Source organism: Lutjanus erythropterus, chromosome 19 (genome assembly GCF_056507025.1).
Source record: "Lutjanus erythropterus isolate fLutEry1 chromosome 19, fLutEry1.hap2, whole genome shotgun sequence".
Taxonomy (NCBI): domain Eukaryota; kingdom Metazoa; phylum Chordata; class Actinopteri; order Lutjaniformes; family Lutjanidae; genus Lutjanus; species Lutjanus erythropterus.
In genome coordinates, this window is record NC_139335.1 from 21,570,958 (window position 1) to 21,597,498 (window position 26,541).

Below are 26,541 nucleotides of genomic sequence, written 5' to 3' on the forward strand. Positions count from 1 at the left end.
CCCTTGATTTGTGGAACTCGCGAGATTTGGGCTTTTGTTTCTTCATTGTGCACCTTGTAGAACGCAATGTTCTTTTGAATGTGAAAATGCTATGATTAAATAAATGTGGTACGTTTAAGGACAGAAAACCCTCGGTTGGGGTTGTGGGAAAATCATGGTTTGGGTTAAAAGATCACTCTCGCGAGATCTTTCGTGGATCTGGGTTTCTCTTATTGGGTATACTTCCGTGTTTTGGTTTTGGTTTGCGTTAGCGGGAAATCCCGAAGTGGAGCTTTTGTGTTACCTTATGAACTGAACTGAATTACACAAAAAAACAGCCATTATCAGAATATGCACAGCTGTATGACTCACAAACAGACACTTATTCATTCAGAGAACATTCAGCATTAATTTGAACTCTGATGTGAAATGGCCAAACTAAAAAACTTGTTTTTTAAAATGTATTTAAGTATTTACAAGTTCAGTGAATTGATGAAATAAATATCTTTTTTTGTACTTTTACAGTATGTAGTTATTCTGCATTCACTAATTTACAGTATTAAAATTTAATACAGTGATACCTTTTAAAGTAGTTGAATTAATGTTGCAATACAGCATGCTGATTATTAGTGTAATAGCAATTACAGTACTGTGATTATTACTGTAATAACATTTACAGTACTGTGATTACTATTGTAATAACAGTTACATCACAGGGATTATTGCTGTAACAATTACATTACTGTGATTAGTTTTACAGTAATCAGACTGAAATTTATTTACAGCAACTTACCAGCTAATTGCTGCCAGTAAGTTACTGGCAACAGCATTCCTGTTGCAGTATAATATTGCCTATTTAAGGAGTAATGGTTTACAAGGTGTCAATAATCAGAAATTAATAGACCTAAGAAATGCAAGTAGTAATAAATTGTCTTTTGCAAAAGAAGCTCAAATACCTTGATAAAATGACTTACATATACCTTGCCTCTATTTAGTATTCATGAATATACAAATTGTCCCCGCCCTCTCAACACACCCCAAACCCCTACCTGTATGTAGCTGTAGCTGCACCTGGCCTCTCTGTTTTGCTGGGTAATTACAGTAACCAGCTACATGGGGCTTCTCCTGTTGGCTGGTATTGCTGCTAATAATTTGTATAGTGCCACCCCCTTGATTAAGTTTAATCAACAGCAATGCATCATGGTCTGAGATCATCAAATGTCTGAAGTGTCACTGTCCTGTGAGAACCATGCATCTCTAAAAAGTCAAAAAACAGCCTTTTTTCATCTTTGTGGATTTAAAAGTACAGTATATGCCTCTGGGATGTAGTGTGGACACATACAGTTGGATGCTGGAACTCAAGTTAAGTATAAAATACGTACAGTACTCAATATGAATGATTACAACTCTGAATTAATTCAAGATGGAAATTAGTGGATTGACATTGACTGATGATTAATATGGAATTTAAAATCAATTAACTGACTAATTACCAGGCATCAGACTCAAAGCTCAGTTGTTAGGTTTTAGTATTTTCTACATTTTTAATATTCTAAAATTTTGTATCTATTTTAATGTCAGTATTCACTTATCTTAAGATTCTATGCAAAAATATTATATTTAATATTGTTTTTTTGTACCTCAATCTGTTATGTATAGATCTACTTAGTCTTTGACCGACAGTTGGAGCAAACTGTGGAAGCACTGGGGTGTTAGGTGTGACTGTGTGGCAAATGGTTTAAGTGGCTCTCTGGTCAGTTCGTAGGGCCCCTTAGCGGAATTCTGCTCAGGGCCCCATGGAGGTCAGGACCGGCTCTGCTGGTAGTAGTCTGATGTACAGCTGTGATACTAGAGGACAGAGAACACTGAAGCACATAATGAAGTCAAAACTTTAACTACACTGAGCCTGTGGCTGTTTATCCTCTTTCAGACTTCATACAATGATCTCAGTGGCTGCATATCAGCAGGACACAGCGCTTTGTATGCTAATGCTGTGGACTGTCAGTCCTAATGTGATCACGAGTTGTCAGACGGTGTCGTGACGTAACGCCGGTGACGTTTCTGGGGCATCCCCGACGGGTCGGGCTGACAGACGGACTTCAGCACAAGCATCAGGAGAGCAAAAGACAAGTCTCCCAAACATGGCTTTGAATCGGAATCATTCGCAAAACGGCGGCGTATTGATAAACAACGGAGAAAGGTATGTCTGTTATAGTGTCACTAGGTGGTTAATTTTTTAACTAGCTAGCTGTTGCCTCTCGTCTCGGCTTGTTTATCTAATACTTTCCAGTGCGTAGTCAACACAGTGCTATCCAGCCGCTAGCTTCCCGCTAGCTGGCCTGGCTAACATTAGCATAGCTGATACATTTGTTCCGCTGTTGATGTCTGAGTTAGCTGTGTAGGTTATCTCCTGACACTTCTAATGTTGTGTTCACTGTTTTAAACTAGGGTAATACCGTATAATCAATGACCGACTTTATAGTCTCCCTGTTTCTGTACAGTCGATTTAAGCAAGACGGCTAACTTCCAAACAGGAAGTAGCTCAGATGTTGACATTTTTGTACAAACCAAAATTACATCATGTTTAGTCATGCGTAAAGTGGGTTAGCTACATGTTGTCAATTGAGCCCGACCGATACAGGTTTTTGGGGACCGATGCCGTATATTGAATATATCCATTAAAATCCACATTTTTTTGCAGTGGTTATACGCTTGCGTCAAAGATACGTAGTGGAGGCAGAATATGTTACAGTTTAACAATAAACTTAATCGTCCAAAATTATATCAGGGCACTGAAACAGTAAACCTTCACTGATATTTTTGATAGCTATAAATAACTAGAAATTTACATAACAAAAACAAATGCAATACATAAGGTATATTAAAACTTAAATAAGCATAGAATATTATGCATTCTATGTCTACATAAATCTACCTGTAGAATTAGAAACAAGCTACATTGTCTTCTGTCAAAATAAAAGTTTTCATCGGCACATATTGGACAAAATATGTACCGACACCGAGATAGACTGTCAGGTTGTAGTTGTGAAACACTTTTCACATCTATATTAACCTTAATCCTACTGACTCGGGTCTTCACTGACCCCAGAGGTGCACAGGTGCTTTATTCTATGATTCTGATTTTTCATGACTGCATCAATCAGTTTATTCAGAACGTATCATTGTTTCTCTTTCTGTTTTAAGTCATCCTTAAAGCATCCAATTGCACCAATGTAGTTTTTAATAGATCTTAATATTTGATTGAGTTTGTGTTTGCCATGGGTCCTAATTTAAAGTATCACACAATATCAGGAGGGTAGAGGCACTCAATCAATTTGAAGGAGACAGAGATTCAGTAGACACAGATTTCCTCGTGTTGTCTCTTTTCGTTTTGCACAATATGCAAATGAACTAATTTTCCTAAAATAATGTTTTTTTCAGATGACATTGATTACATAAATGACATTATGAGCAGTAGGCAATATGAAGTCGGATGCTGTCTGTCTTTTTTTGCAAAATGGCCAAAATGCATCCCCCTTGTTAACCTGTCACACCCCTCTCCATCCCCTAGTTGCAGAGAGGGTGTACGGGCAGTGTGGTTGTTTAGTTAAATATCGCCACCATCCAGGGAAAACCACTTATCTCCAACATGCCATCTTTTCAGGAGCTAAGAAAAACAGCCATGCTATCAGCTTTGGGGCAATGCATTTTTCAGATAATCTAGTGGCTTTGTAAAAGGTTGGTTTGGCTTAAGAAATAAGAGACTTGTTTTAACTCATAAAGAAGCTCTGCCTCCTTTAGTTTTAGCATGTATTTCAAAATCACCAAATTTGTAGATAATTATAACATAAAGGAATAGTTCACCTCAAAATGAAAATTCAGTCACTATCTGATCACCCTCATGCCTATTGAAGGTTAGTTTTTCAGTCCACCAAACACTGCTGGGAGATTCACAGAAAAACAGCATTGCATAATCCCCCAATCAATGTAAGTGAATGGTGACCAGTTTTCAAATGTAAAAAAACAACAGAATAAAAACAGAAAATGCCTCCATACTGCTTGTCTGGTGTAATCAAAGTCTCATAAAGTCCCAATGTGCCAAATTGACTGAAAAGCTGTTATTTACACCATGTTTTAATCCTGAATCTTCACTGTAGATGCACACTGTCTGAACTGGGTGTGTGTGTTGTGACGGTGTTCAAACAGAATGTCAGGACAAGCAGTATGGAGGTGTTTTTTAGTTGTGTGTTTTTACGTTTGAAAACTGGTCACTATTCACTTACATTGTTTGGAAGATTCTGCAGCACTGTTTTCCAGTGAAAATCCAGCAGTGTTTTACGGACTAAGAAAATACACATGACCCTCAATCAGCATGAGGGTGAGTAGATATTGACTGAATTTTCATTTTGCAGTGAACTATACCTTTAACCCTGCTGTGTATGGTGCTGCCTGTGGTGCTGAAGTAGCAGATGCATTTGTAATTGCATTTTGTCTCTCAATCCCACCTGTCTGTCGATTTAATTTTACTATTTGAAATAATAAAGCATACTTAACAGGTTACTTTAAGATGGAGTATGCAATTTTGGAGGAAGATTGTTGATCGTTGCGTCTCATTCCCAGGTCATCAAACATTGACACCTTAGGTTGGTGGCTGAGACAGATTTGGGAGTGAGACTCAAAAACCAACGATCTTTCTCCAGAATGGCTTACTTCACCTTTAAAAGAGCAGGTCTTTTCATCATTAGGGTGCTTCCATTGGGCTCTCTGTTAAAAACGAACAAATTGCCCACTGGTTTTAAAGAAATAACATTTTGCTATGATTATTTCTTGCAGTAGTTTATTCTTATGAACCACAGACAGTAGACTTTGTATGTTAGATATGTTGTTATGATGAGGGTTAATTCTGCACCATAATTATATCAACAGATCTTTTTATAGTGGCTGTAACATGTTACTTAATGTTCACCTGCATCTTCTTGTCTCAGTGTTTTAAGGGAATGTAAGAATGTGGAGCTGTCATTCAGCGATGTCACCTGCAAGACAGACCTGCTGAGGGGCACCAAGAAGGGCACAATTTACCTCACACCATACAGGGTAGAGCCTCATAAAATATACTTGACAAACACAGCATTTCACGATCTTGCTGTGTCCTTAGTTCATATTTTTATGTGTCCTGATCAGACTCTCTTGTCTCTTCCCTTGTTCACTCACTTAGTTGCTGTTTGTGTCCAGTCATACCAAGGATTGCCTGGGTTCAGCCATGTTCCCCTATTATCTGATGAAGGGCTGCAGCATTGAGCAGCCAGTCTTTGGAGCCAATTACATTAAAGGGACAGTTTCAGCTGAGCCTGGTGGTAGGTGGCTTTTTGCTTTTACTCTTGACAACCAGTGATTTGATTTGTTTGAGTTTGTGTCTGTAGCCCTATATTTTATTTTATTTTTTCAGAAATGGTCATTCATATTGTAAAATACATTCGATATTAGATGCATTGTCTTGGTCAAGGGTTACACTTACCTGTTACCCCTTTGACATTCACAATAAAGCACAAGTGTAGTTTTCTTATATCTGTTCTGAATGTAGTCGACTCTCTCATCAGGTGGCTGGGAGGGCCAGGCCCATTTCAAGATGTCATTCCCCAGTGGGGGAGCCATCGAGGTCGGGCAGCATCTCTTCAAACTGGCCACAAATGGTTTGTATGATAGTTTCCTTGATCACTGTGGTCCACTTTTTAAAATGCTAAATATTAATGGAGTACTCTTTAAGATGGGGTTGACAAAAATATTTAAATCTCTCACTGAAGTAATAATACCACATTGCAAAAATACCAATTTAAGGTTAAAATCTGAGCTAGTGCTGGACAATATAGTCAAAAAAAAAAAAAAAACGAGACCAAGCTGGGAAACACAACAAATCTTTTCAGTTTGTTTTGCAGACCATTTTAATCTGTGCTTAATTGTCCCTTCACCTCCATATGGCCTAATTGACGTGGTGTTACCTTTTCATCAGCAATTTCCTCAGCTGTGGAGAATAACGCAAGTTCTCTTTCATAACTTCCGTAGTTGTGTAAAACAAAGCACGAATGGATTAAGAGGGGGCACCCAGTTACTGCAAGCAGAGTGGCTGAAGATGTTACATGTTGGTTGCACTTATGGATAAGGAGCATATTTGTCGTTGACTCCCATAAATATATCCTGAAGTCTGTTAAATTCTCTTCCGTGTTGTAGACTCTGCTCTGTGGCTCTCCTCTCTGGGTGTGTGGAGAAGCTCAGCTCTGCCTTTGTGCAAACAGGGAGTGACAGAGAGAGAGAGAGAGAGAGAGGCGCCAGACTGACTGGCTGTTGTTGCGTTCATTTCTGCTTTATTACACTGTTAGATATATCCATGTTATATGTTGTTATCGCCATAAATTTTATTGGCCAATACTAATCATAAGAGTAGAAACATATAAGCAATAAATGTACTGAAGGTCTACACTAAAAACCACCTTTTAAAGACCCAATTACTGTAGATAAGATATAAAAAGTCAGAGTGAACACACCCATAACTTTTGGAAAGTGTATTTGTTGTAAAAGACACTTTTCTCTTGCCGTTTCAGCTTCTCGGGCTGTGCCCGCCCAGAATGGTGCTGCCTCTTACGGCTATCCTTCACCTGGAATGATGAATGGCTATGGCCCACCTCCACCTGCTCCTCCTGGCTATCCTTACCCGCCCCCTCCCCAGCAGAATGGATTCTACCAGGGCCCTCCCCCTGCCGCTGGCAACATGGGCTACCCCTGTCCCACACCCACTGCAGGTACAGAATCCAGTCATTAGTAATTTTGCATTTGTATGTTGATTGTACTGAACATATACATGATGAATGAAGTGCACAAAACAAAACAGGGTCCACTTCACTTTCCACTTTCACTTTTTTTTTCTTTGTTCTTTTACTTTCACAGACAATGCATACAATATAGAAAAAGCCATGTACTCTATGATGTGTATAGACTTTCATAGTTTTTAGCCTTTAGGTTATTCTTCCCTGCATGAGCACACATTTGTTTTTGTGTACACACTTTTTGTCAAAAATCCTCATTGCATCTAACTAATAACCCATGAGGCACAAATCATGCTGCAGTTTCTCTCTTCCCATCAGCATTTTTTTCCTCATTTTTTGTCTTTGCCACATAATTAATTGCCCACACAGACTGAAACCTCATTTCACCTTGAAACTCCATCTCACTTTTTTGCCTGTTGCTTTTTGTGTCTCAGGAATGTACCCATCTGGTTATGACTACATGGCCCCACCTCCTCCCTACCCTGGGCCACCCCAAAATTGGGCTGCACCCCCTCAGAACTGGACAGCAACAGCAACAGCACCAGCACCTCCAGGTCTGTTTCTCTCTCTCTCTCTCTCTTTATTTTTCCTCTCTGTATGTCTGTGTCACTGCACCCGTCAGATCTGATCTGTCTGCCTCAAAGTGAATCACTTCGAGTCATGCCACCAAAAAAAGGGGTGCTGATGTCTCATCTGCTACACATCAAAATTACAAAGGATAAATAATCCCCCCCCTCTCCATTCCCATTTCCTTTTCTAGCACCTTGTGGATTTCAGTGGCAGCAGCCTCACCCTGCTCGTAGGCTGAGATGGTGCAGTGTGCTGAAATGTCAGTTTGGCATATCTCAATGTTAGGAAGGGCAGGACGTTTGCCTCTGTGCATCCTCAGGTCGTGCCAGTAGATTTTGTCTTGAGAATTCTTGGAGCTGTCAGTGCCTCCTATGACTAATACTGTGCTCCTTGCATCAGTTCTCCTTCCAATGTTAGGAGCTGTAGCGTCTGTTCCTAAATATGTTCAGCAGTCATAACTGTCTGTCTTTATCTCCCTGTCTTTGTCATGTCTCATTTTATGCACAGGTAACTCTAAGGCGGCTGAGGCAGCTGGCAGTGCGTACTACAATCCCAGCAATCCACACAATGTCTACATGCCCATGGTAAGATGCTGCCTTCTTAGATTAAGGGATAGTTTGGATTTTTTTAATTGCAGTTGTATGAGGTACCTGTGCATAGTCAGTGTATTACCTACAGTAGTTGGCAGTCAGCATACTCCCAGTATGGAGAAGCAGAGAAGAGTGCCAGCACAAAAGCTAAGAAATGTACTGCTGTGCACAGGGTCAGCAGCAAAATTTTGGCCCACGCAAAAAATGATCAGTTTAGAATATTTCACTGTTTTACCTTGCCACCAGACAGCCTTTTCCGGCAGGAAACTGCTGTTATATAAACCAAATATTGTTCTCTGTAAAGCCAAAAGACCCCACTGGCAAGAACAGTAATTTTACCTCGCAAAACACTGGAGTTGCTTGTGTAACTCTGCCTCGATCTGTTAGTTTGTTTGGGTTATTTTTTTGACTTTGGTTTTTTTAAAGTCTGGGTCTTCAACAGAGGTTGATAATTTTGTTTTTTTTTTATGTTATATTTTGTGGTTATGGTGGAGGAAACACTAGTGCTTATGTCCACAGAGCCCTCAAAAATCAACACAATGTGAAAGTTCTTTAGCTGCTTTAAAATTTAACATGACTCCAATGTAGTAACAAAGATAAATCAGCCTATGTGTAAAAAATACACAACATTGATAAAAGGATACCCACCGACACTCTTTTGAGCCAAAATGGTTGTTTTATAACTTCATGTCAGAGACTCTGACAAACCTTCTACCTCAAAAACCACCAGGGAAAGTGCGGAGGGTGAGGTTAATGCACCTAACATTAGCCATGCTACAACTGCTGCTGACTTTTCAGCTACAGGTAAGTGTTAGCGAGAGAAGACCCTAAAATATTCAACGCAATATAGGGTATGTAGCAATGTAGGGCAGTGGTTCCCAACCTTTGCATTGGGGCCCCGCCTACTTGCAAGATGAGCCCCCCCAAGCCTGCACACACACCAAAGGAATTAGTGATTTATGTTAAAGCTGTGTTGTCAAAAATTAACATAATTATTGTTTCCCTTCCTAGAGCCTTTAACTTTGGTACATGTCTTATTTCTAGTATAAGCTTAACATTTTGTCTTGAACACACTTATCTTTCCCAAAAGAATAATAGTGATTCATTATCAGAGGTCACAGAGGTGTGAGGCCTACTAGGTAGCCTACTATTTTTGAGTGAGGATTAAAAAAAATACCTTTTTAAATTGTTTTATATACAGACTTTTGTATAAATTGTGATTTATGTGCAAATATAATTTTGACAACCTTAGAACAGACAAATCCTTGGGGACCCCCTGTGACTTTTGCCAGTCTCACGGGGGGCCTGGACCCCAGGTTGGGAACCAGTGCATTAAGGAGTCCTCTCTATCAGCTAATAGGTCCATGGAATGAAAAACAGATTTGGATTTACTGAAGTTGCACAATTAACCGATTGAGGCAGTTTTGCTGCTAACTTTGCCCACAGCAGTGCATTGCTGAGCTTCCTACACTGGTACTCCTCCTCTGCTACTGTTGGTAATACACTATGTATAAGTACCTCATACAACCCCACTTCAAACATACTGAACGATCCTTTTGAAGTTGTGTGGCAGCAACATGTTAGTTCTCCTTTAATGGCACTTGTACAATGTTTTTTTTTCTTTATTCCCACGCAGGAGCGGCCTCCTCCATATGCACCTTATCCAAACTCTCCTGACAAGAAGAACAACTAAGGCTCAGGCACCACCACTTCAATGACACTCCTCTCTCTTCCTCTGTATCTTAAATATACTCTAAAGCAAGGACTAATGTTGATGGATACCTACTCGATAGTAGAATACAGAAAAGAAAATGCAAGTAAAAGAGGGCTCAAAGATGTCAGTGATAATTCACGAGTGAATTAATAATATTTTGGATACTGAGAAATCACATCTTTTAAATACTGTTTTCCCCTTTTACGTAAGTTCATTTAAAAATGATTGACAACTTGTAACTCCTTCTCAGTGATTTGGGGGATTTATTTTGTTCTATCTAATACTCTAGCATGTAGGCAATGACAACTTGTTAATAGTTGAAAGGAGGAGGCAGTATGGGGAATGTATTTTTTAAGACAGATTTATTACCAAAACATTTTGTAGCCGTTTCTTGATTGCAGTTCCTGTAGTTAATAACAATACTCCTTATTATAAAGGGCAAAGTATTTTTGCAGTATCATTGAAGGTACTGTGTGCGTTTCCTATACAGTAGTTTTGCGTTGAGCAGTTATCCATATAAAAAAAAAAACAAGAAATGGGTTGAATAGTGTTTAGTAATACAGTATCTGACTGATTCTCATACTATGACTAGGAGTTAAAGTTTCCTTCATGTATCAGTGTGATCTTGTACTACATCAATTACATAACATCACAGTCTGAGTAATTCCATTCATTGTATGACCCAAACCTCATAGTCTCAATCCCACAGTCATGATTTAATATGTAATGGAGGTTTTTATTATGAAAAGGAGCAGTGCGTTGTTAGAAAAGGGGGGATCAGATAGATTTCTTACATAACAAATCTACAGTATGTATGTGCAATATTTCAACCTCACATAACAAGGTTGTAGGGGACAGGCTGGGGTTACCCGATTGACCCTGTGCTCTGCTCCTAGCTTCTATTGTATTCATGTATGCAAAGCCAAGCTGAAACCAGAACTCTACTCTTTGTGTAATTACACCAGTGTGGGGTTACAGGGCCACAGCGTTACATTAAGGGCCCATCAGTGTTTTGCCTGCTGTTGAAACTTCTGAATGAAAACCTTTTATTCCTGATTAAAGTGGGGAGAGGCGCCAACAGGCCGTGTAATTGCCCCCCCCCCATCAGTTAACACCTGTTTGAAGGACTTTTTGCACACAGTCGTCGTGGTTAAAAGTTTTTTGGGTTGCGCTAGTTTGCTTGAATTAATCAAATGTCTGTATATTAATATCTCTTTTGCAGTTCTTATTCCTCTTGCTGAATTTTGTCTGTCAATTAAAATCTAATAAATGAGTCAATAATTGGGTTTGCTACTTCGATTTTTTTTGGTCATGTATCTTAATTTTATTGAGTTTTAAACAGACCTTAATCTAATCTCCACTTTAACCCCTTAATTAGATTAAATATCTAGTTGAAATTTACTTAATTATTGCTGCATTTTCTTTATCAAGACATTGATTTTTTTTTTTATATCAGTTTGCCATTTGTGTTTTTAACATGTAATCTAAAGGCAGCCCATTAACCATAACATTAAAGCTAGCTTCAATCAATTATCATTTATTACTTTGCTCAGTTATTTAGATTAGCTGTGTATTGGCTGCTTTATATTGCACAACTAAAGTGTATTCATAATCATTTTCCAAATTAAAGGGACAGTTCACCCCAAAATCAACCTTTTACCTGTAGTAAAGTAGTTTTTGTAAAGTGGTATTTATTGATCTAGATAGTTTTAGTGTGAGTTGCTGAGTTTTGGACTTATCAGCTGTAGAGATGTTTGCCTTCTCTCCAATATACTGGAACTGGAACTATACTGGTGCTCAAACTCAACAGCAAAGTGATTCAAGATAATGCACACACCATGTTGTGAGCAGTTTCATGTGGGAACTATTTTCTTTCTGTATATCACCACACATTTTCTTTCTGTATATCACCATCATGTGGGAACTATTTTCTTTCTGTATATCACCACCACACAGAAGGAAATGTGCATCTACTCATGGATGAGAGGTTACAGCTCCGCCGAGGAGGACGCCATTAACCTCCTGTTCACAGGTAGACACACCCTTCCTTCTGTACAGTGATACAGTTGGCTGGAATAGTAGAGAAATCAGAGAGAAGGCAGAAATCTCTGCGACTGATATCTTCAAAACAGCAACGCACATTAAAGCAATCTAGATGGATAAAGAGTGTTACAGGTAGGAGGATAAATGTGTTTTTGATTTGGGGGTGAAGTCTGCCTTTGTAGGCACACAGACTAGTTCAGATTTCTTTTCAAGTCATGTGATACTACACATACAGCATGTTCTTATGTTCTATTTCCATAGAGGAAATGGTTTAAACTTAAAAAATTTGGACTGGTCCTGTCCCTGACAGAGTTTGACAAAATGAAGAAATAAGACAATTAGTGTGATCCACACTCTTATTGAATAATATATTTATTATGTTATGAAACACTATCAAACCTGAACATTATATTCACTTTTATCACAGAAAGTCACACTGTACAGATGTATGTCAGAACACAGTTTCAAGAGTCTGAATGAAGATTTTCATGCACTAAAATGCAAAATATTCACCACACACACAGACCAACACATAACCACAACATTTATAACACAACACTTACTATAAAGCTATGTAGCTAAATTCACAGCTGTCCACCCATTAATGCATAAAGACTAGTTCTACTTTATGGCTCGACTCCTGTTTCTTTCCAGTTCCTTACTCAGGAAAAGGAAGTGTGCTTTTTACTACCATGTGTCTAATATTAATCCTGTACATATCTCTGTAGCAGCCACTATATTGTAAACTACAGATGTGCAAAGTCCTACTTTGTGTTCTTCAGGGAGATGAGAGCTCTACAGGGAAGAAATCAGTTCAGTTGGATTTAAATACAGATTAATATTAGATTATTCACTGAGCTACTTAGATAACAGTTTATCTAAAGGTAGTTTATTTCTGTTTTCTTTCATCTTAAGGAACTGAACTCTGTCAGAGTGCTACATGCTTTTTTCTGTGATGCTATTTTTTCAAAAGGAAACTCAATAATAAAAAAAATTCTACTATGAAATTAGAAAATGCGACTGCACTGATGTTGAATTCTAAATGGCCTCGCTGCTTGAACACCTATCTTCAGTTTAGCTACCGTACTGTATGTGTGGCATCAGATGGGTAAAGGCAACATGGGTAATTTCTGTCTGTCCGTTTGGGTTCAAAGCTCTATCAAGTCACCATATTGCTCTTACCAATCAAACACTGTCAGAGCTACAGGATTGTCAGTAGTGAAAGGGTAGTTAAGGTGGAATAAAGAATTCAGCATGAGATTTGACTCAGATCTGATTGAATGGCTCCTAAGGCTCTTCCTGTAGAAACCACACCTCGTTGCGGCGTCCGTAAGGCTTGAGTGGCGGGTCGTAGCTACAGCAGAAGTATTGCTTGCGCTGAAAGGGGGCCGTCTCACCCAGGGTGCGTGTCAGCCGCAAGGCCTCTGCTCGGTACTCACTCTCCCCTGCAAAACCTCCAAACTGCCTGCGAACACAAGAAGACAGGGAAAAATTTAATTAGATGGATTAATTAGGGTGAAATACTTGGACTTACCGGACGTACTTTCTCATTGGAATGGAGCAGAGACCCAAAAGGCAAACACGCACGCTGATATTTCAAACAACATGCAATGGTGAGGTTAACTCAAGCAGCCTTAGGAGCTGCTCTACCATAACAGCCCTGCAGGAGACTGAACAGATTAACTGAGAACCTCTAAAAATAAAATAGCTGCATTGCATTTGGGTCAGGTAGGGGAACTGTGCTGCAAATTGGTTTCAAAATTTGGACAAATAATAATGAGTACAGTGCAGATGTTAACACACAGCATATGGCAAACACTTTTAAGATTAAAAGTCAGGACGGCTTACTAGCAGTGACCAAGTCTTCACCAATGAAAATGACATTTTCACATGTAAAAATGTTAATTTAAGATCTGTAAAGCAATTCTGACATATTAGAACATAGATTTTCACATGTAATAATTGTAATAATGTAATAATCACTGATATATGGTGAGAAATGAATTGTAAGTATATTAAATTAGAGTTGTTACAAGTCCAAATCACATTATGATATGTTGGCTTTGAATTCTGATTAGTCAAAATGTAACTGTTGATATCTACAATTGACCCTTCCCATTTTTGCTCCCTGCTCCCATAACAGTTGAGCAAGCTTGGTACCCAGAACCTCAGTTAACTTTCTTATGGGCTAATGTTAACAAAAGACAAGCTAGCTAACAATTGCTGTAGATTCACAAGCTAGTTAGCTAGCATTTTGGTAACATTAGCGATCAGATGTTTTGTTTTGATATTTTTGTTCAACATTTTGCTAACATTACTTATGTCACTTTTAACCATCTTCAAAATCTGTTTTTTTTGTTTGTTTGTTTTTATTTGTGATGTGATCATTGTGAATGGTAAGGATACAAAAACACAATATTATATTAACAGGCTTGCTAGCCAGTACTACTGGTTTAATAAAGTGCAGTTGCCTCATACACGCAATGAGAACCTTAGTAATAAAGTGCTAAATAACACCAGAACAGTCTCGGTGAGCTGGTACCTTTTTAAGATTGAAAAAGAAAGAAGTTTAAAAACATGCCAGGCTGACATCAGTACTTTGTAAACAACACAGCTGGTGGGGGACCCCAAATCAAATTCTGCTTAGGGGCCCTTTAAAAGCTTGGACAGGCCCTGCACACGGCGGAGGCGCCACTGGTTGCCAAGCTTGTTTGTTATTGAAGCACAGAGCGAAAAGGGGCCGGACTTGGGAAGGGTCATTTGCTATTACTGCTACTGATTAAATGTTAAAAGGGATTTCCATTCCAGCATCTCAGAACAACAACCACAATACTCACCCAGTGTTTTGTTTGTTGTATATATTCTTGAACATTTTTAAATAAAACACTTTAAATGACACCTACAGAGTGTAGACAGTCATGCCAGGCCGCTCCTCAATCTTGATGGCACTGTCGGTGGGAGTTGGGGGGCTTTGCTGGTAGATGGTGGGGATGCGAATGGCGACCATCAAACGGCGAGACAGAACGCCGTCATTTCGTGGGTACACTGTGATGATGATTGGAGCTGCTGTGCCCATGGCCTCAGCTTAGAAGACAAAATGTAGGACAGAAAGTGTGTTTAAAAAAAGGGGGGAACATAGAGGGAACAGCAGAAAAACTCTTCTTCTATCCTGTCTAAAAAAAACATCTAAAGGTCAGGATTAGTAGGATTTCGTGCGAAGCACATACTATCATTATGCAGATGATTTTTATCCAGACACTGCAAAACAGGCCATATAAATCCCACCTCCATAAATAGAAAGATAACTTGGTTGCTTTTGAGAGAGTGATGTTTGACTTATATATAATGGTTTCCTGCTTGAAAAGGCTGTCTGACAGCAGAGTTGAGTGATGAAAATAATCAAAAAATAGCATAAACTTGAACTGATGTTGATTTTTAGGTGGCTAAAATGCATTTTACTGCTGATCCTGTCCGCAGCTGTTCATTGCTCAGCGTCCTACACTGGTACTTCTACTGAAGGTCATACACTGACTGTGGATGATTACCTCACGCAACCCCACTTAAAAAAAAAATCTGTAATATCCTTTTAATACAAAAACACACAGAAGAAATGAGCAAATGAGCAAAATTAGAAGGCTGAGAGAAAGTGTTAATATTTCTTTATCCTTTTATAAATTATACGATTGGTCCATTCAGAGCCAAAAGTCCCAGAAAAAAAAAAACAGACAAAAAAAACAAAAAAAACAACTTTGTATTTTAGACTGCCCTTCAATTTTATTCTGCTGTTTGTCCTCTCTATGGCCTCCAGTATCATTATTATTATTATTATGGAAATCTTTCTATCACATTACATGAATCAGTACTCTTGGTTCATACTTCTGTTGTGCATGTGATTAAAAAAAAAAACTTGGAAGAAGAAAGGTAAAGATACCAGAGGCACTTCATGAGCCAGATTAGGTCTTTTAATGTTAGTGAACATATCTCAGCACACTGACTCATCAGGATGTTTGGTTTTCTGGTTGGCTCACCTTGTTCATTGCTCCCACCGATGTACATAAGCAGCTTCCTCACCAGCTCGCCCGTCACTTGGTCAAAGGTTCGTCCCTCAGAGGAGACAACTGCGTATTTGGCACCATCGTACCGCCGCACCTCGAAGCTAACTCCATCCTATAGGGAAGATTGGGAAATGAGCTACACATTGTGGCATACACAAATGTATAAATTGCTTTTATGCACACACAAACACATGCTTCCTGGAGATGGTTGTAGGGGGGTTGCTGAGCTCAGATATGATTCACCTCTCACACACTGATGATGACAATCTGCTCCTAAGGACCACAGCCTTGAACTGGAGGGGTTCACTCAGTGTGTGTGTGTGTGTGTGTGTGGGCTTGTGACTGCACACATGTGGGTGTGTGAATCCAATGTGGGCAGCCAAATAATGAGATGCAGATGAAACATATTTACACTGATTTGATTTAATTTCTTCTTCTGCTCTGCAGTGTTCAGTCAGCCTACAGAGAATAATGGGCCAGAGATGCACAGTCTTACATAACAGTGCACAGGCAAACACACACACACACACACCCACAAGTCGCCCCTACCCCCAGACACACAGCGTTAATATGATGCAACAGTTTTGCATTAAATATGATTAAGTGGGGCTAATGTGGAGCACAGTCACTCGACTCGGCTGCTGAGCAATAACTTTAATAGGTTTTGAAGGAATCTGGTCAGTGTAAAGTCTGTGATGCAGGTTTGAATACAGCTGCTCATTCCACTAATGTGATTATACTGTGTGGCATTTTATAGTGTATGGCTTTGTGTGTGTGTGTGTGTGTGTTTGTATTATGGTGTTAAGCACCGGAATTTAATTCATCATGCCATTTTCATTCTTTCTCTTCACAATGTTTGCCATCTATCTGTAAGAAGCTGCTGTAAAATATAGTTTATTATTATTATATAAAAGACAACAATGGTCAGGGAAGCATTTCCACTGCATGTTCTCATTCTTACGTGGGCTTCTCAGGTTTTCTCTTCCTCTTCTCTTTAAAGGAACAATATGTGACAATTGCACATATAAAAATTAGCCCTACACTATATATTAAATAGGTTGAAATTCTATTAATATACAGTCTGTGGTTGAAAAGAGTTGCTTCCCCTGCCTCCCCCTTCCCAGACTTGAGGCAGGCTGCAGGAGTGCAAGGTGAACATAACTTTGTAATCCAACAATAACAAGCTACAACAGGCTCTACACTGTAAGATGATCAGCTGTCGGTTGTCTGTCAATATAATGCTAAGCCCGTAACTCTAAAAATAAAAGCCCACTGCTCTGAAAATACACACTCTGGAGTTTGAGTTCAGTGACTACCTGCCTTAATGCCTGCCAGACTCCATTAGCATATTGCTCAATTTAACTATTATAAACATCTCCTCCTTCTAAAAGATTATTATTGACTTCCTACAACACATAAACAGACACTTACTCATTTGGCAAACATTCAGCATTAATTTAAACTCTAACCGACATGAAACAATAACACAAGTTAAGGACCGTAATAGAAATTTCAAACACTGTGGCTGTAATGTTGTTGTCAGAGAAATTAGTATTTCAATTTGGCATGTTTCCTTAATCTCTATGACATGTCATGGCCATATGATGATTTATTACAATAAATATATTATAGATTTCCTGTAGAGTGCTCCTTTAATCAGATGATGCAGCGAGATTCATTCCTCAGCACATACAAGATAACACCATGTTATCATGAGGCTCTAACTTGTGACAGGTACCCAGGCCTCTGCATAGTAATTAAAAGGGTTCTGCTCTGGACGGTCTGTCAGTGGAACCACCATTAACATTGTGTGTGGGTGACAAACCAAGAAAGGAGAGCCTGACTTCAGTTAAGCAGTGCAATTAAAGTGTCTGTCTCGTGTTGGTGGTTGCGTGCATGTGTGTGTTTAGCTGCTTTCTTGTGCCAGCTTATACGGTGATAATTACTCTGTGTCTGAACAGAGCACACAAGGTGTTATCAACACTGCATTGTGTCATTTCATGTTCTGCAAAAATAATCTCCTACATTCATTAGCAAACTTCTAACTGAACTCTACCTATATGTTGCTATGGTTGCTCTGGTGTGAATGTGTGTATGTGGGCGCGTATTTACGTGTGCGTGCCCTGCTAAGCAGCTGCTCTGTATTCTGTGTCAGTTTTAATTAAGAGTGTAAGGTGTCAGAGTCAGGCGGGCGCTGCACAGATCAGGTGACGAGCTCTGATTTCAATACCTGCAGTTTAAAGAAGTCAGTCAAGTCCAGAGATTTGGTGACGCTTGAATTTTCAAGTCTGGTTAATGAACTGGATGTGTGGACACTGTACTGACCCTGGACATGATGCAGCGTTTGGATCATCGATACTGTGATATCAAACTAGATGTCAAAAATTCACATTTGAAAAATTGCCCTAAGATAACTTTGTTATGATTTGGAGATATACAAATGAAATTCAACTGAATCAGATTTTGGATATTTTTATATCGTGGTATGGCATGAGTTGTGAGTTTGTTGTCTTCTCCTCATATTAAAGCCTGCATTACAGTAAAATGGTATAATTTTCTGAACTAAGCAGACTATTCTAGCTGTTCTATTATTTGTCTACATCCACAATACTGATGATTTTTAAAATTACAAATCTCATTGTGTCAGTGTTTCATGAAAGCACCAATAATCAACCCTACAATGTTGTCAAAATATCAGTAGATATTGATATTGGCGTATTTGGTCAAAAATATTGTGATACTTGATTTTGTCCACTGGCCAACCCTAGTGGTGTTTTTTTTTTTTTTTTGTTAGAGAAAATCTGTTTATTGAGATACATGTTGTATATTGCAGAAAAGCCCAAACATACTGACATATTATTTATGTTTTATTATTATTGTAATTTATTTATCATTTTTATGCCAATCTCATTAAAATTTAAAGCTTTTATTTCTAATAGACTTTTTTTCACTTCATCCATATTGATATGAAATAGTCAGCAAACACAGGTTTTACCAGTGATAACAATTAAGTTCCTGTTCTGTTTCATGCACAATAACAGCAACCACACTCTGTTTGACCTGATTGGAACCTTAATTACTATTATTGATAACACCTGTGTTTACTGTTTCATGTCAAAATGACTGCTGTGAAAAAAGTCTACTGAAATCATTAAAACAGTTACTTGTACACATGCTGCTGACTCAAACTGAATGTTTTATTTCAGCTTTGGACAGTAGATGTTAGTCTGCAATGTCAGAACAGATCTGCCTTGTGTGTGTGTGTGTGTGTGTGTGTGTGTGTGTGTGTGGGTAAATGTGTCAGTGTGGGTCATGTGGGTCCGTGCCTGTCTGACTGGTCAGTTAGGCTGGAAGTCCTCTTTGTCTCAGTGTGTCCGCCTTTGTGTCCCTGTCAAAAGTTAGCTGCTATTCAAAGATAATAATGCACAAAGCCGGTTTCAAACCACCCCATGCAAACCGTGACATTACATGGCTACATGCACATTTACAGTAGTGCGTTGTGGGTCAACAGGGCGGGAGAGAAGGACCTCGAAATGGCTGCTGGGTATTGCTTCAGTTAACAACACACATGACCGAGCTTACTGGATTCTTTCCAAAGTGTGCATCAATAAATATGGACAAACACGACATGAACATAAACATAACAAGGCGTGGGTGCAGGTGGGGGTGGGGTGCTGACATGGAAAGGGCATGCCCTTCCTCCTCTGTCACTGTCATCATCAGCTTCATCAGTGTGCACACTCAATCCATATCTGAGCTCATGGGTTAACCACAAACACGTCTGATCTGTATCTTCTTCCAGGCCAGGGTCAGTTAACTTCTGTGCTTTCACGTGCATCCACACACACATGTGCACACTACCTCTCCTTCTCTCTCTCTCTCTCTCTCTCACACACACACAAACATAGGCATCTACAATGCTGTGATGAAAAAAATACCAAAACAGTGACCTACAGCTTTGCATGCACCGATGCATGTGGAACCTTAAACATTGCGTCTTGTGCAGAGGTGTCAAATGTAGGAATCTGCTGTCCACAACCAGCCTGCCAAAGGCTCCAATCTGTCCCACTAGTTGATTTTGCAAAGTGTAAAACATTGGAGAGCAGTCATTGATTCCAGACCAGAATATTGAACGTGATGGAAAATATTGCCAATCAGCAGCTTCAGAGAAAAATAATATATAGTGGACTTTTATCTTAAAATAATATTGATGGAACTATATTGCAAAGGAACTGCCAAAATGTTTGATTTGTAAATGATTTGTAAGGCAAGGGATAACTTGAGTGTCTTCCTCCTTAGTGTCCACTTCAGTTGGTGTTGTGTTGTGATGCAGCTTTACTACACATGAGATTAAATGAATAAAATATTAAAAGAATTTTAACATCTCAAGTTGTTGAAATTTTACAGTGTGGAAAGACATTGTTGAAATTGTACTTATTTTTCTTAAGACATCTTATGTTGTTCATCATTTGTTTTGTAAATGTAAATTGTTTACTAATTGTGAATGTACTTCTTGACTTATTTAAAGGTTATTATGCAATGGTTTGACCCACTTGAGGTTGAATTGGGCTGAGTGTGGCCCAGGAACTAAAATGAGTTTGACACCCCTGGTCTGGTGTGTGTGTGTGTGTGTGTGTGTGTGTGTGTGTGTGTGTTTGTGTGTAATTGCTTAAAGGTTACATAGGAGTCAGCGTCACCATCTTTATTCATGTGTGCCTTGCTGATTGGCAGAGGACCTCTGGCTGCTTTGCCCCTTTGCCCCTCACTGAGGCTCAGCGGGCATCCTTATAGGTCACAAGCAATTAAGTGCCAGGCTGTTTGTCAAGGTTACAGCAGGGAAACACTGCACAGCCCAAGACCATTCAAACAAAACTGTCATACCATAACCTAGTTAGTGTTAAGGAGTGAATAAAATATTTAGGAGAAGCTGTGCACCTTTACAGTGCAGCAGCATTACTGTGCGTAATCACAATCATCAGAATCCACGCAGAGACGCGCACAGGACAGAATTAACAGAAGCTTTCAGAAGACATCACAGTGATGATGCAGTTGTGTGTGACAGGTGTTACCTTCGTCTCAGTGCTGAGCAGTTTATATTCCGTCTCCTCGGTGTTACCGAAGAGCGAATTCTTGATCATGCCAAACATGTCGCTTCAGCCAGGTCACCTCTCTTCTCTCCGCTCTTTTTGGTTGTGCCTTGTCCTCCTTTTCGTCCTTGTGCTTTTTTTTAACCTCTAAACAACTTCTTTCTCTCTCCACAGCTTGATTTAGTGGTCGTCCTCAACTCCTGGAAAAACCGTGAAAAAAAAGAGGCAACTTCTAGCAGTTCTCCAGATGCTCCAAAGCGCAGATTCTCCTCCAGAGAAGAGCGCGCGTCTTGGTCCAGCTCTCCTCAACAGATGCTTTTTTCTCTCTCTCTCTCTCTGTCGGAGAGAGAAGTTGCAGATGCTGCTGACTCCTCGCCCCGTTGGCCGAACCAAGGAATGAGCAAATCAGCCTCCACTCTGACTGGTGGAGTGTCTCCGCCCTCCTCCTCTCTTGGTTTTGCCTCTTTACCAGCTTGACGCTCACATATACCATCATCTTTCACTCCTAAACGTTTAGGTTCACTTGTGGGGCGTATAGTTTACAGCACGGGGCAAACTCCCATGGCTTATTACCCATAAAACACATATATTTAAATGACTAATTCCCCGGCATGACATGCAGCATCATACTCTAAGGGAAGTCACCTCCTTCTGTCCTTATCCTCCCCTCCAAAACAAAGAAACCTCCAGTGCCACTCAGCTTCTGTTAAGGTTTCTGTCTCATTCTGTTTGTCATGGCTGTCTCCTCCAGGATGCATAAAACAGCGGGGCGCGGAGAAGCACATTTACATGCTGCTTTTTGTGCAATATAAATTTTGACACAAGCCGTTGGTTTGTCAGTACGCATTGGAGTTTCTCTCTGCAGCTGAACGTGTGAGTGTGTGTCAGTGTGGGGCAGCGCATGGGTGCGCGTCTTACTCCCTGTGTCACTGTGAGTTGTTTGCTTCAGGGTTAGTCTATTTAAATTCGCACTGAAGGCAATGTTAGTCACCACTGGAGAGTAAAAGGAAACAGAAAGGATAGATTTAATGGGGGGAAAAAAGTGGGATGGATAACTTTGGACCAGAAAACCTGAGGTGCTGTGTGAGGGAGCTGTGGATGGAGAGACAAGGCAGCAGAGAGGGTAGAGACAAAACTCAATGCAAGCTGGCAGAGCAGCACACTGTGCATATACTGTACAGGGTGGACTGAATCTCTGGGACACCATACTATATGTGGAATTAATTTGATTTGAAAAGTGCATTTCATTGTATCTATTTTTTTAAATTCAGAGCTCTTGATTCAGATTTCAGTGTTGCTGAGCAATTATTTCAGTCTCTCAGGCACTAAGGGTTTCCTCGCTAACCGCTGTTCCTCCTCAGTTTCCCTGCGTTTGACACGCACTGTCCTGATGTTTGAGACTTTTTCTCTTGTCCCATTACATAATGTTGTATTGTCTACCACTGTTGCATGAGGCAACAACATGTTGGCCTCTGGCATTTCGCTGAGTTGCCTCAAGTTGCCTTGAATCTTCACCGTCTTGTATTCTTTGAAATAAATATACATACACACACACATTTTGTCTATTTCAGACACCCCTGTGGACGAAAGCAGTAGTGTTTCCATAATAAGAAACACAAAATATAATCTCCTCCTGCTTCTTTTTAACTATAACTGTAACTTTAGCTGGGAAAATGTAAACACTTGTTTCATCTGACCGCAGAATCCAACCTGGTGGCAGGCGTGAATACAGAAATTGCTGATCTTCTCACTGATGGTCTTGTTAACTTATGTAGGTCATTTAAGTATATCAGTAATAAATTGAGGCTGTTTTATAATCACTTAAAACTCCATGTAGCAGCTTTAAAAAACAGTGGCTGTCAATAGCTGATAATACCGTTCTGGGCATTGCTAATCAACTCAGCTGTTTCGTAGTCTGAGGTTAAATGGGGTTGGACAGCGAAGCAAACAAAACAAGAAAAACAACTTTTAATGAGCTGTAAAGGCAGCTGCACCAGTCAGACTATACTCTCAACTGTCTTAGACATCCTCTGCTTAAACTTGGAATTATATTTTCTTAACTACACTACAAACTAGTTTCCACAATACCCACGAGTAGATTCAAGGTCTCAGCGAATGTTGGTTATCGGCCTCATCAAGTTGTTTTTCGTTGCAGGGATGTTATATTGTTTTGCATTAGCTGTGCATATGTCCACACAAACACATGCACTCTTGCAAAAGACAACTGCAAGAAAGGCAGTGTCTTCCTCAATGTGGAATCTAATGGGACAAACTGTAAATAATCCCACAAACAACCGCGCAAATTGCTCTGAGAATAAAAACATAACTGTATGTATTTCACATACAACAAACAACATAATGTTAAATATTCTCAATTATTCCTGTTGATCAACTTTTGCCTGGCTCCTCAAATGATCAGTGTGTCAGATTTACAGGGATTATTGGCAGAACATGGATGAAATGGAATATAATATTCCTAAGTATGTTTTCATTAGTGTATAATCACCTGAAAATAAGAATCACTATGCTGTCATTACCTTAGATTGAGCTGCTTTACATTTACACATTTCTACATTTTTCTGCAGCCAGTTTAGGTTCTCCTTCATGCCTGGAAGGGGAGTGTGATGTGAGGTTTTTGCAATCTGCAAACTAAATCCTACACACTGGTCCTTTATGTATATTTATAAGTAGTAATAGAATAATTTAACCACTAATTTATATGCTAGCAGGATGTTAGTCTGTAAATTAGAGTGTGTCACCAAATTGGTTAAAAATCTCAGAAACTGTAATTGTGACTTATATTTTAATAGGACAAATTAATCAAAATGAAAATGTACTTACAGTCCGTCTGAATGGTTGCATTTAAACAGTTGAGAGAATTGCCAAAAAACAAAACAAAAGCAGGTGTGGATAATCTATAGAGGACAGTATAATTACAGGTACACAGATTTTTAATCATAGCATATATATTCACTGTTGTTTCAAAGCTCAGATGATCATATTTCCTCCCTTTGAACACCGAGAGAACAACACAACAAGAATAAGATGATTTTCCTCACAGCAGTCCATGATCTGCCTGTCAGACTCCAGTCAAACATTCATCCTTTTGGAGTTTACACGAGGAGAGCTGTACGAGACCGGACGAATCAGTCACAGTCGTTTCTGAAGAGAGTCAACATTTTCTTCCCGTGTCCTCACTTCTCCCAGCCTTTACCTCCTGGCTGAGTGGGCAACCTGAGCCCCACCAGGCCTGCCACGTCCTCTGGGCTGCGCTCTCCCTTGCTGTGGTAAAGGTTGTGCAGGATGAGGTGGTTCCTGGTAGATGCCAGTAAACACAGGTATGAGTGCGCGTCATGGTGTGCCTCCTGCTGGGCACGGCAGTACCTTTCTCCTGTTACCTGTGACAGAGGAAAAGAAAGAAAAGAGACGATCAAATATTTGACCAGATCATAATAAAATAACATAGTAACACTTATGGTAGCTGTCAAGTGTTCAGTTCCTTTAAACACTGCTGGATTTTTTAACCTTTGCTTTGTTCACAAAACCAGTCACTAATGATGTCAAAGCTTTAAGTTTTTAACTGGTTATGAAAAAGTCTCAATTTAATACTGACGCCTCTATATGACCGACACAAGCAAACAAAATCATCCACGAGGAGATTGGCTGTTTGTGTATATTTATTCTTATTGTCTTCCACTAGGTCAGTTTCTCTGTGCAGTCAGATGAAACAAGCCTGTTTCACCGTTTTCCAGAGACAGAGTTACAGTGAGTCACACATCAGCCAGTTAAAAAAGGAGGAGGGAGATTTTTATTTGGACAATTTTATTTTTGGCTTCATACTTTATTGGTCCTCCAAAATCAACACAATATGAGAATTCATTAATGTAGTCTATGCCGCTATTTCTCTGGAGCTCACAGGTTTGTCACTATTTGGTTTGGTCTGCCTTGTTGGTCTAAAAATGGCAACAACTCTGCCTCATCTGACATTGTTTTGTTTGCAGATGTCTTTTCTTGAATAAGAACAGGTGCACAAGAGCAGCCATTCAAAGCAAGAGTCTTCTTGTTTAATTATTCTGTTTGTGCCTCATGAATTAATGTTTATACACATAAATAATCTTATTATCTTATTATATTATATCTTATTATTATCTTAATATCTTATTAATCTTACTGATTTACATTTTCAACTATCAGTTAAGGAAAATTTGCAACGCTATCAATCACCACACAGAGAAATGAAATCAAGTTAACATTTATGAAGAAATGCCTTAAGGTCTAGCTGGTGGACAACATGGAATCAGTAATGACTCCAGTAACAGACAATAGTATAGACAGATGTGCAAAGATCACAGGCTTTTTCTGCCCTGAATGTTTTTTTTTTCTTCATCAACTGCAAACAGCTACATGGACAGTAAACATTTAGACTAGTCCCTATAGAGTTTCATATACATTATAATGCCTTTGGGTCTCTTCAGAGCTACGACAAATACACATTGACAAGCAAGAGTTGCTCCTAGCTATTCTGCTTCAGTGACCGCACATATATTCAACCACCCTGATGCTCCCTCAAGCGTAAACCAGCCTATATGCTCAATAATCCATCATTTGAACAAGCAGCTCTACTGTGTTTTTCAGAAAAACAAACTGAATCACACCCACTCAGATGGACATTATATTTTAGAAACGGTTTAACAGAAGAGCAGTTATATATGTTAACTAAAATAAGATATTATTGAGTTTAGGGTTTCATCGGACTTAAAATATGTTTGTGTACAAGGGAGTTTCTGTGCCAACTTGATAAGTGTGTTAAAAATATAACAACATTTTTTCTCTGTTTTTGTTCCTATGAAGGTTAAAGTGGTCATACAGAGGAGGAGTTACCTTAAAAATATTTTAATCATAGCTACAAGTATCTATTTACCCCCGCCGATGAGTACAAAATAAAATCCATGATAACTTAAAATATATTAAATCTTCAATCTATATTACACAAAGTGTATTTATTATGAAATGTAACTATTTATTACAAAATCTGTTTGGTTTTTAACATGACATTTAACATATAGATTTTGTCATTAAATCTAGTGGATGGAGGCCAGTCAACGCTGATTTTAACTCCGTGACAGACTCAGTCTATGTAGCATATTGCACCCTGTACACTTTAGTTGATTGATTATTAGCGTGAGAGCACTTGAACGCCTCAACACCGAGCCCTCGTTAGCTGCTAGCTAATGTTAGCATGTCCTTCTGCTTCACCTTGCGTTGAACAGCTGCTTGTAAATATCATTAAGTAGACGATGGCCGCAGTCCAGTGTTATGTTCTGTACTGTCTGTTTTCGCACGGGCCCAAATTATATTCGCTTAGGCGGAAAAATGCTAAAATTTGGCATTCAAGAGTTATCAGGTTAGCTAACGCTAGCCACGCACTTCACATGCAGTTTGTAATAGTAATAAGCTAGCGAATTTAAGTTAACGTTAGCTGAAACGCAATCGGTGGGAAGGAAACTCGCCTTGTTCTTACGAAACTGGTCCATGACATAGCTGTAAGCCAGTGACTGTTTATAACCCGGTCCTTGGATGGCACGTAATTCTTTCAGTATTCCTCGGCAGACTCGCAGAGGTGATGACAGCGACGCCATCTCTGAGCTCGTGTTGTGATTGTCTGCAGCCAGGCAGCCTCAATCC

At 39.3% G+C, this 26,541-nt stretch overlaps 3 protein-coding genes across 3 annotated transcripts; 1 reads left to right on the plus strand and 2 right to left on the minus strand.

Moving 5' to 3' along the window:
* Positions 1-1,937: 1,937 nt before the first annotated feature.
* wbp2nl (WBP2 N-terminal like) lies at positions 1,938-10,964 on the plus strand. Its single transcript, XM_084744198.1, has 8 exons — positions 1,938-2,179; positions 4,965-5,073; positions 5,195-5,333; positions 5,577-5,669; positions 6,576-6,773; positions 7,232-7,351; positions 7,875-7,951; positions 9,594-10,964. Exons 1-8 carry the CDS (start codon positions 2,121-2,123, stop codon positions 9,648-9,650), a joined length of 852 nt encoding a protein of 283 aa, XP_084600324.1. The 5' UTR covers positions 1,938-2,120; the 3' UTR covers positions 9,651-10,964.
* A 1,092-nt stretch (positions 10,965-12,056) lies between these two features.
* On the minus strand, positions 12,057-22,077 carry LOC146309781 (heme-binding protein 1-like). Its single transcript, XM_084745065.1, has 4 exons — positions 20,839-22,077; positions 15,743-15,881; positions 14,618-14,798; positions 12,057-13,179 (listed from the first exon to the last, which is right to left on the minus strand). Exons 1-4 carry the CDS (start codon positions 20,914-20,916, stop codon positions 13,002-13,004), a joined length of 576 nt encoding a protein of 191 aa, XP_084601191.1. The 5' UTR covers positions 20,917-22,077; the 3' UTR covers positions 12,057-13,001.
* Positions 22,078-23,645: 1,568 nt separating this feature from the next.
* fmc1 (formation of mitochondrial complex V assembly factor 1) lies at positions 23,646-26,541 on the minus strand. Its single transcript, XM_084744065.1, has 2 exons — positions 26,367-26,541; positions 23,646-24,254 (listed from the first exon to the last, which is right to left on the minus strand). Exons 1-2 carry the CDS (start codon positions 26,493-26,495, stop codon positions 24,051-24,053), a joined length of 333 nt encoding a protein of 110 aa, XP_084600191.1. The 5' UTR covers positions 26,496-26,541; the 3' UTR covers positions 23,646-24,050.

What these genes read in the sequence shown, in the direction of transcription:
- LOC146309781 (XM_084745065.1), bottom strand. Translation starts at nt 20,916, where the DNA reads ATGTTTGGCATGATCAAGAATTCGCTCTTCGGTAACACCGAGGAGACG. An exon ending in TGCTCAGCACTGAGACGAAG is followed by an intron (nt 15,882 to 20,838) that starts GTAACACCTGTC and finishes TCTTCCCTATAG; the next exon opens with GATGGAGTTAGCTTCGAGGT. An exon ending in GGCATGACTGTCTACACTCT is followed by an intron (nt 13,180 to 14,617) that starts GTAGGTGTCATT and finishes TTGTGTTCGCAG; the next exon opens with GCAGTTTGGAGGTTTTGCAG.
- wbp2nl (XM_084744198.1), top strand. Translation starts at nt 2,121, where the DNA reads ATGGCTTTGAATCGGAATCATTCGCAAAACGGCGGCGTATTGATAAAC. An exon ending in AACAGCACCAGCACCTCCAG is followed by an intron (nt 7,352 to 7,874) that starts GTCTGTTTCTCT and finishes TTTTATGCACAG; the next exon opens with GTAACTCTAAGGCGGCTGAG. An exon ending in ACAATGTCTACATGCCCATG is followed by an intron (nt 7,952 to 9,593) that starts GTAAGATGCTGC and finishes ATTCCCACGCAG; the next exon opens with GAGCGGCCTCCTCCATATGC.
- fmc1 (XM_084744065.1), bottom strand. Translation starts at nt 26,495, where the DNA reads ATGGCGTCGCTGTCATCACCTCTGCGAGTCTGCCGAGGAATACTGAAA. An exon ending in ACCAGTTTCGTAAGAACAAG is followed by an intron (nt 24,255 to 26,366) that starts GCGAGTTTCCTT and finishes CCTCTGTCACAG; the next exon opens with GTAACAGGAGAAAGGTACTG.